The sequence below is a fragment of the Colletotrichum aenigma genome (assembly GCF_013390185.1).
Source record: "Colletotrichum aenigma strain Cg56 chromosome Unknown KSG_Cg56_contig10, whole genome shotgun sequence".
Classification (NCBI taxonomy): domain Eukaryota; kingdom Fungi; phylum Ascomycota; class Sordariomycetes; order Glomerellales; family Glomerellaceae; genus Colletotrichum; species Colletotrichum aenigma.
The window spans coordinates 692927-702968 of record NW_023500916.1 but is presented as its reverse complement, the minus strand read 5'-3'; the positions used below and the strand labels follow the sequence as shown (position 1 = coordinate 702968).

Here is a 10042-nt window from a genome sequence, read left to right as displayed (position 1 = left end):
ATTTCGTGGTACGGGTAGGACTCCCACGGTCCCGTCTTCGCAGTGACGCGCCTCGGGATTTTGTCATGGGCCACAAACGCCTGGTCCAGCTTTCCCAGAACGAACGCATCAATCTCATGAAGGAAAAATCCCTCACGCACTCCGTTAGAAATTGCGGCAGCCGAATTGTCAACAATCCCCGAGGCACGTTCATAGAGTCCGCGATGACAAAATACATAGCCAAACTTATTCTTCAGCGTGAACTGGCGAGGGCTTGGTTCAATAGCCAAATTGCGTGGGCAGTAAAGTTGCTTTTGAATCTCCCAAGCATAGCCATCGGGAAGCGCGGGATATTCTCTTCGATGTTTGAAAACTCTGTAGATGGATGCAGGATGATTGATTTGCGAAATGTCATCGCCTCCGTCCATTCCGACGCACACTCTCCGCAGAAAACCATACAATGAAGAGCAATAACAGGATTAAGAAGAAAGGGAGGAATGCAGCCCTCTAGCAGAATTTTGTCCTGAGCGTGACTTGTCAATAGTCCGTTGAGTGTGGTATTGGGATGTGTGTTTTCTGAGGGTGCGCTGGACCAGCTCTTGAACCACAAGCGACAAGTAGTTTTACTTATGGGCACCTTTGAATGTAGCTGGTGCGCGATTCCGGCGGGGTTTTGAAGTTCACAGCCGAGCCATACACGCCTCCCTTGTCTCGTGCATGAGAATCAGGTGTCTATGTTGGAATGTTACCAGGGCTCACCAATCATCAAGACCCAAAACTGATGCATGGTGCACGTGGATGGAGGGGTGGGTCGCCAGCCTGATTCTACGAAAAGATTAGTGTGAGTAAGACAAGCCAGGAAGATCTTTTTTTGGGCTACATTGCTGCCTAATCGCTGCTCATGTTTCACACCCAAACACGCATCCGTAGATTGTGCAGTTGCCAGCCTGATTTGGTCGAGAAGTAACCATTCCCGCTTCTGCCTTCTGGGCGAAAAGTCACCATGGGGAGGGCTTACCTCGCAGCCTGGTTTGTGCTGCAAGCAATAAAATAGATGTCGCAGTATTTGACCTCAGTCTGATGAGCGCTCGCCAGCCGACCCGTGACATTTGACAATGATGCTCCAAGGATGTGGACTTTGCAGTTTGCAGTGGCGTATTTACATGAGTTTCTCTGGTCTTTCACAACGACTATTGTTATCACGTCTATGTCACCCTCTCCACGGTAGTCAAGGCCATGTAAGTCCGTCCGGTGAACATATAAATGAACATGGAGTTGAGAGCAGAAAAAGGACCTTTTCGGAGCGTCTTAACTACAATGCAAGACATCATTACTGATCCGCTGGGGAATGGGCATCTCGAAAACGAACACTGCGAAGACAAGTGATGATGATTTGACTGTATCTGAACGTAGCCTCAAGATTCCAGGCAGATCTGAGAGAAATCACAAGCTTAATGCAGTATCCCAAGACTTCGGCATTCGATTTATTAGGGGCCCAAAAGCCGAAGAAATCTAAATTACATAGAAAAGCCCTCAAAACGGATGGTAATACTAGTAGCCTGGACAAAAGGCCAGCATAGCCCTCACATCGGGCGACGGCTACTTTGATCCTCCAAAAACAAATTTCATTCGTCTCATGCGTCTAGTTCAAGTGGCAAAAAGCTTGACATAAGTGAAAACAACAAGGGCAATGAGTTTTTGACGTGCCGCGTTGTCACAATTGAGATGGCAAATATGAGCAACCAGTCACGAACTTTGTTGGGATATATAAACAGAGAAAATCTCCAGAGTCGCCAGGATCAGGTATATCAAGCACAAGAGTTCAGGAGAGCGTATACGCATGTCCAGCATCAAGGATGTTAACACATGAGCACTTTGAACGAGAACCGTCCAAGAATGAACTACGTCGTAGCGTATGCGGCAGGCGGAGCGGCGCTTGGAGTGCCGCCACAAACATGCCTAGTTCAGATGCAAATGTAGCCATCACACCTGATGGTTGTGGACGCTGATGTGCTGATGACGGGAATGGTGAGAGTGAGGATTCCTGTTATGTTATCATGTTATGGGAAATCATAGTCCTGGACTCTACGCGTTGTGTGATTACCTACCTAGGTGTCTAAGTACCGTGACTTACCAATCTCGGACTCATACCTACTCATGAAAACTGTCGGTTTGAGTGAAAATTTTCAGATTAGAAGTTGTCACAAGTACTAGGTAGCTTTTTACACTTACTCCAGTTGCAGGGGCACCTCCGTTCACCAATCCACCCATCCGCCCAATCAACAGCAATAGATCCTGTCTCGCTTACCCCCCTTTGACACCTGCTGCATACACTGGTGCCATTGTAGGAACCTTGCAGAGTCATGAACAAAATTCGCGGCTGCCTCACTAGGACCTAGAGGGACACTTCTTATGCAAACACACCCCTCATCTCTTTCCACTCGAAATCACCGCGAGCATTGCACTCATTCGACAAGGTTGCACCTTTGCCTCTAGCTTGGTCTACTACAACAATCATGGCTCATCCTAATCTCTACACCTATGCCCCAATCCACCACAATCAGATCAGGCTATTGAAATTCATCCAAGATGGTGAACATGCATGTGCCGCACTCAAAGCCTTCTCCATCGATCAACCGCTCCCTCCTTATCATTCCATTAGCTACGCATGGGTTTCCGATAGAAAAGACGCTTCAAATATCTTTACGATGCAAGTCGGAAAACGTCTGCTCCCAGTTTTGGACGCACTTCAATCTTTCTTTCAAACACTGAGATCCAAGGATATTCTGCTTGACGGCAAGTGGTGGTGGATTGATTCCATCTGTATCGACCAGACGAATCTGGAAGAGAGAGCCCAACAAGTCCAGCACATGGAACTCATTTACCGGAAGGCTGAACAAGTCATTGTCTGGCTCGGAGAGGCGTCCAGCGACAGCGACCTTGCTATCAATTTCATACGGTTCCTTGACCAAACCGTTCGGCGCAAACCCAGTGTTACGCAACTTCGATCCATGTTACAACAAGATCACTATCGCGCCCACTGGACAGCACTGACAAATCTCCTCGCTCGTGAATGGTGGTCTAGGATCTGGACTGTGCAGGAGTTTGTTCTGTCCTCAAGCGTCTCTTTCTGGTGCGGCATGCGCAACGTTAGTAGGGTGGCAATTTGCCGAAGCATAAAAGTGGCCGACCAATGCACTTCTGGTGGACTTAAGGAAACGATTGCGTTCACCAATGGCAATAACCGGAGAAGAGCTTGGGACTTGTATAAAGCCGGAAAGAAGCCAGGAGCTAGGCTTAATTTGCCTCTTCTAGCCTTGGCCGCATACTTCTGTTGTATGAACGCTACAGATGATCGAGATCGTTTGTATGGCCTTCTGGCGCTCTCTACCAACCCATCGGGCTTAAAAGTCGATTACTTTCTCAGCGCCCCGGAGGTCTACTTGCGTTACACACAATCTTTCATCGCTGAACACAAGTCTCTGGACATCATATGTCTCGCTTCAACGTATAGCGCGCCGCCGGGCTCCTTGCGGCCATCCTGGGTACCTGACTGGAGGAAGCGAAATCCTCTAGTAATTCCCTCAATGACCAGTCAAAGCTGTAAAGCTCATGTGGGAAATCTTCGCGGCCCAAAGCACCTTGCATTCGACAGTTCAGTCCACTATTCAGCCTCTGACGACACATCAGCCATTTTCGAATTCGTAGGTCCAGCACTATACGCCCGAGGAGTTATCATCGACGTGGTTGATGGTTTGGCAGGATCGAAAAATTTCGACTTCATCCAAAGCTCCGAACTGAGCTCTCTGCATTTTTCGGGTTGCCTCAATTCTTCTGTATACTCAACAACGGAAATCCTGATTAGTGTGTGCCGAAGTTTGGTGTTGGACCGGAAGGATCGATACTTGAGATTCGCCATGCCCACTGAAGACTTCTTCAAGGACTTTATTTGCCTTCTTGCGCGGATCGTAGCGAGATCGGGCTCCTCCGGTCCCAAGGAATTACAGGAATGGTTTCAGAAAACTAGACTCCTTCAGATCCACGGCCGCAGCTTCGAGAGCATCCTACGCGACAAGCTACAGGATGACAGCGACTCCAGAGACGCCGCACCGAATGAAGATGAGTTTTACTTTTCCACCTTTTTTGGGCGGTTTTTCGATACAGTTGTAAGGTTGTCCCTGCGACTGATGCTTACTCGCAAAGGAAGTATTGGCATGGTTACCGAAAAGGCAACGAAAGGGGATTTGATTTGTGTGCTCTATGGCTGCAGCATTCCTGTTCTGCTGCGTAAGTCCGATATTGGAGACGGCTTTTCACTCATAGGAGAGTGTTTCCTCGACCGATACATGAATGGAGCTGCCCTCAAGTTGCCCGGGCTTGAAGAGAGAATGTTTGTGATCTGGTAGTCAGATGCTGTCGTAGGAGTTTAAAAGCTTATGGCTGCAGATGTCCAATGTTTTGGAAATCTTGACAGTCGAGATAGAACTCAAGAGCTTCCCAAGTATCTTGTGCGCAGTTAAACTTAAGGTGACCAGGGTGAGATCATTGGGCGTCGTTCTGACAAGCTCAATTGGACGCAGCTTTAGGTTGTCTCATATGAACGAAAGTTACTTGGTGAGATTGTGGTTGGGGTTGGCACCTGAGTGCACCAACTTTATCTTTGCCAACCGCCCGCATCTTGAAAATCAGCAATTGAACCCTTTAAAACTAGTGAATTTTGCTTTGAGCCAACCACTTAGAATCAAGTGACCCTCCCTCCATACTTCCCTTTCTCTGCCTTCCCACAAGACCTCTATTCCTGCCACAAAAGTCGCATGCAAGCTCTTTACCCAATATTATCGGACATCTTCAAATTCTCCGAATTATGAATTGTACGCAGAATGTTTCTTTGCGGGCAAAACTCCACCTTCTGCTTAATTTATCAAACCTACCTTTGTCTCTGGTGCGGTCTGATATCAAGCGAATCGAAAACCTTCTTTCAACGCCTTAACTTTCGGATATATTTTCTTCAAAATTTTCAGCATTAAGCGATGAATCGAGAATTATTCTTAATATACGGCCGATAATGGTATTTCAAAGAAATAACATCATTCTGAATGGTTGGCCCAAAGTGACCACGTGATGCAATGCTCCCACCATTACATAAGCAGAAATCCTAGACCGATGACGTCCGCGGCTATGACCGCATTCCAGTCGCCCGCTTCCGCTTCCTTTTCGGCTCTGCAGTGAACCAGGTCGGCGTCCTGCGTCACTCAGCAGCCACCAAAAGGTCCAACTCTCCAATTCCAACCCTTGAATTGGACCAAGGACCTTCGATACAAAACACCAGCAACAATGTCGACACCTGGTAGACTCCTCCCCCGCCTCAGGCCTTTGGTGCCTCGCATTGCGCGCCCTCCTCGCAATGCCCTCATTACCATCCAAGCCCAGACGGGTCCCGATCCGATCGAGCCCTCCAAGCCCCAGGCACACCCGCTGGGCGCCTACTACGAGTCCATTCTCACGAGCCCCCAGCCGATCCCCGACGTGAAGCCCGAGGAGCCACCCTCGTCCTCCGCCGCCAAGCAGGAGGAGCAGCAAGGCCGTAAGACCTCGCCTCTCTCCCCGTCCCACCCGGAACCCTCTGCTGAAGCTCTTTCTGCACAGCCGGTGCCGACGCCGCCCCCGCAAACCGCGGCTGAGAAGGCCGCCATCGTCTTCGGCTCCGCCCTCGCCGGGCCTGCCGAGCGCAAGAAGCGCCTCGAAGAGATGCGCGCCAAGAGTACGACGGTCGCAGGGGTCGTAATACCCCCAAAGCCCGAGGAGCCTGATAATTGCTGTATGAGCGGCTGTGTGAATTGCGTTTGGGACCGGTTCAGGGAGGAGATGGAAGAATGGTCGGCGGCGAACGCGGAGGCGCAGTTGAAGCTGAGGGAACAACAAGAAGATAAGGGAGAAGCTGTTGCGGATACGATGAGCATAGATGACGACGGCGGCGGTTCAGAAACAAATTGGGTGCCGAAAGACCCCAAGATCGCCAAAGACATGTGGGACGAGAAGCTGTATGGGGATATTCCGGTTGGCATTCGCGAGTTTATGAAGACGGAGAAAAAGCTTAAAGTACAGCATGAGAAAGAGGGAACGGTGGGCGGCTGAGGGGTCACGGTACTTGGCCTACCACCTCTTTTTCATGTCTCCTTCGTTCATTGACCAGCCGGAGTTTCATGATTATAGATTCCCATCAGCGAACTGATAGACTTGTTTCCAATTTCCATCAGTGCTAATCTGCATGGCTTTTAATGCTGGTGTTAATGATCGGTGGTATTGCTAGTTTGGATGATAGACGATTTGCCGACAGATCGTCAGGCATTTATACTCATCGGGAATGCTCAAAGGTTGCCTCGAGGTCGGTTCTGGAAGACGTGCTTAAGGCTGAAGTTGTGGAATGAATCGAATGAGAATGAAGCCAAATAGCTTCTCTAGTCTCCCTTGCCATTGACCTCCAATCAACCCCCGCCCCTTCGCCACGATGCATTCAATATGTGGCTTGAGGGGCAATCGTCGTCAGTCGGATGTCTTCGCGTGACTACGGCGAGCCGCCGATAGTATGTAAGCCGCCTCAGCCCTGGAACATCCGCAAACGTCTCAACAGATCACCCAAATAAAGGGTCTTGCCTGACCACGCCAAACCCAATTCATTCTCGGGCCATCAATCGAGACTCCATCCGATGCCACCCTACGCCCAGTTCCTGAGCGATGGAGAATGCCGCTCCAAGACACGGGGCCCGGAACCATATCTCAGGCCACTGCAATCGGGTCTCTGAGCATGGTTGGATTCATCAATGTCTTGCAAGCCACGCAGAACGGACGGGCGGAGGCAGGTCCTTTAACAAAAAGAACCCACGTCGTGAAGGGCATTCATCTTTACCACGAGTGCTTTTTCCTCGCGATATATATAGGAACGTCATCTTGATGCAACTATTTTGACGCTCTTGGCGCTTTACGAAAGTCCGTAAACAAGTGGCTTATCAGAGTTGGGCTCGGAGACGATATCGAAGTATTACGACATTTCGACAGCATCGCTCGGTCGGAGCCACATCGACCTACGGCTTCATCGAAATGTATACGAGTCTCTTCCCCGCCTTGCTCGCTCTTTCCGTGACGACGATCCTCGCTCAACGGCCCCCCGCACCGACTAACCTTCCCGATATCCCTGGTCTATCTCTCGACGACAACCCACCATGCGCTGTGAGCACAATTTCCTACGTCTCCAAAGAGTTCTCCACTGACTTTTATCGAAGATTCCATGTCTGCTGGACGGACTGAATCAGACGAATTGTTCTCCCGGGGACCAAACCTGTCTTTGCCAGGATGAAGATTACATCAAATACGTAGAGGGGTGTTCTCTCGTAAGCTGCCCGCTAATAGGCGCTCTGGGTATGGATTTCTGAAACGTTAATTCACATTTATTGTTGCTGTTGTTAACATTTCCCAGAAACGCAGAATATAACTTGGACCGCCTGCGACTTTCCTTTAAACGACGAAGTACAGGCTACCAAGATCGTACGCATTGTCCTGTTCGCCATTCTGCCTACGCTATCCGTAATTCTCCGAGTCGTCACGAAGTTTGCAAGACTTTCGCCATGGGGCTGGGATGATTACACCATTCTTGTGTCATATGTAAGTCGAAGCTGTAAAACGAACATTCATCAGAATGATGACTGAAATGTCACAAGGTCATTCTACTCGGATACGTGTCGCTTCACTTTTACCGTAAGTCTCCAACTGTTTTCCATCCGCTGCAGGTTGCGCTGACGAAAATTCTAGTCGAAAATAATGGAGCTGGAAAAGACCTCTGGACCTTGAACGAACGTCAGATCATGAATTTCTTCAAGGTACTTCGCCTGTGTGTTCCAGGCTAAATCACCGGACTGACAACCTTCAGGCTTTCTATGCTCTCCAAGTCCTCTACCACTCCTGCATCGACCTGATCAAAGCCTCTATTCTTTTCATGTACCTCCGAATCTTCCACCTGCCCGGCGAAAAGGTGCGCATCGTTCTCTGGGTCACATTGATTCTCAACATCCTGAATGGAATCATCTTTATTCTTGTCGGCCTCTTTCAATGCCAGCCCATTAGCCTGGCCTGGAAGTTCTGGACAGGAGAGGTGACTGGAAAGTGCATTGATATTGTGCAGCTCGCCCTTGCACATGCGGGCATCAACATTGCTCTGGACGTCTGGATGCTCATCATACCGGCGACGCAAATTTGGAACATGAACCTGGCCACAAAGAAGAAGTTTGCCATCATGTTCATGTTTGGGCTCGGCTTATTGTGAGTACTTGCCACGAGCTTGCCCACTCAAGATGACCACCTTGACTGACACTGCCAAGCCTTACTGTGGTGTGCTGCTACCGCATCACGCAGATTTTGGAGTTCAAGAAGTACCCCTTGAATCCGACTGGTATGTGCCAAAGCCGAATCAACACAGTGTGCCGTTCCATAAAACTAACACATGCAGTCGCCATGATGCCAAGTGTTATCTGGTCCGACATTGAGCTGTATGTGGGGGTATTCACAGCCTGCATACCCAACTTGCGCCAGTTCTTTGTCAGATTCATTCTTGGGCAGTCAGAAAAGAAGAAGCGCCTCAACTCGGCCCTCACAGGAAGCGCCAATTCAAACATGACACCCAGGAGTAAGAGGTCTACATTATCGCACAATTTGAGCGAGTTTGATGACCTGGACAACCTCGATATGGATGACATATCGTCTCCCCAGACGCCGTCTAAGCCTCCAAACATGTAGCCATATGTACCTGTACCGGAGGAGGATGTTATGTACCATATTGAACGGATTTGACCATTTTCGGAGAAGATACCATTTCTTTTTAATTCGATACTGATTCCAAGTTTTCCATGGTTCACAATGGTATCATGCCTGATCCCCAAAAGGGGAACCTCTTCGCACACAGCCTGGTGAAGCCCGGGCAGATGACTATCAGCCCATCTTTCTCATCACACTGTCTGCCTGCCAGCCCTTGGCGTCGACGTACTCAAACCCTGCCAATCACTAGTAAGACATGTCACACCGGAACTCCTTCCTATATCCACCGAAGCCTGCAGAGAGCGATTGAAGTTTCCGGTAACACCAAGTCTCGATCTCCATAGGGCTGAAGGACGCAGGATTGAGAAATGTTGCAGTTCGCCCGGATTACCACCACAAATCTTATTGGCAACTACGCGCATTTCCCTAACAAGTCTAGCCCGCGCCAGCTGAAGGTCGTCCTGCATGATGATGGGCTTATCACGCACATGTTTACCAGGCGCAGCACGTGGGTAAACTCGCACTTACGTCTTGGCGCCGAACACCCCCATCGATGCGACGTTGCCGCCTTCGGTGTCGTCGTATCATGCATCGTAAGTCGTTAAACAGTAATTTCACTCGGGTCACCAGTAAGAACCCCCACACGTCTTGGAAGGACTTTTGGGGGCCGATAGAAAGGTACTCTGAACACTGCTAGAACCTCACTGTTGGTTCGTTGGAAGCTGGCACACTCGCACTACAATGCCTTGTCCAGAGCCGGGCCTGGCCCCCGGTGAGCAAGATCCGACACACCTAATCAGATCCCGACCCAGTAGCCTGTCAAGAGGCGCAAATCCTGGTCGACAAGGAACTAGAATTGGCGCTCTCTTCAACGGGGGTTGTCCGCCTGAGAAGGCGATAACTTGCGCTGTTGGTGCTGTTGGTGCCAGGGCCCAAGATTTTGGTGGGAAACAGTGGCGTATTGGACCTCACAGCTTGGCGAATCTTACATTTACCTCACCGGGCGCTTGGGTTGGGGGCGTCACACAATATCTGCATGCTCATCGGTCGGCTCAATATTGAACAAATGTTGCTGCCTTCCGGCATGACCGAAAGATGTCATCGTAGACCACGATTTAGAGTCCAGCCTGCATGGGGGCTACTGTTGGAGGCTGTGTCATTTGACTACTCGGGCGCAATAGCGATGGGGTCTTCAGCTGTGCCTCACTAATTGCCCCCATAGACTTTGTACGCGATTGCCTCGTTGTGGTAAATGATG

At 49.8% G+C, this 10042-nt stretch overlaps 2 protein-coding genes across 2 annotated transcripts; both read left to right on the top strand.

The window, feature by feature from the left end:
* Window positions 1–5313: 5313 nt before the first annotated feature.
* CGCA056_v014045 (UPF0651 protein) lies at window positions 5314–6114 on the top strand (the record flags this gene model as incomplete). Its single annotated transcript, XM_037329287.1, has 1 exon — window positions 5314–6114. The coding sequence occupies one exon, from the start codon at window positions 5314–5316 to the stop codon at window positions 6112–6114; it is 801 nt and encodes a 266-aa protein (XP_037172132.1).
* Window positions 6115–7077: 963 nt separating this feature from the next.
* Window positions 7078–8766, top strand: CGCA056_v014044 (Satratoxin biosynthesis SC1 cluster protein 4; the record flags this gene model as incomplete). The annotated part of the gene is made up of 7 exons (XM_037329286.1): window positions 7078–7206; window positions 7462–7638; window positions 7695–7731; window positions 7786–7853; window positions 7904–8292; window positions 8352–8422; window positions 8480–8766. 7 exons carry the CDS (start codon window positions 7078–7080, stop codon window positions 8764–8766), a joined length of 1158 nt encoding a protein of 385 aa, XP_037172131.1.
* Window positions 8767–10042: the final 1276 nt, after the last annotated feature.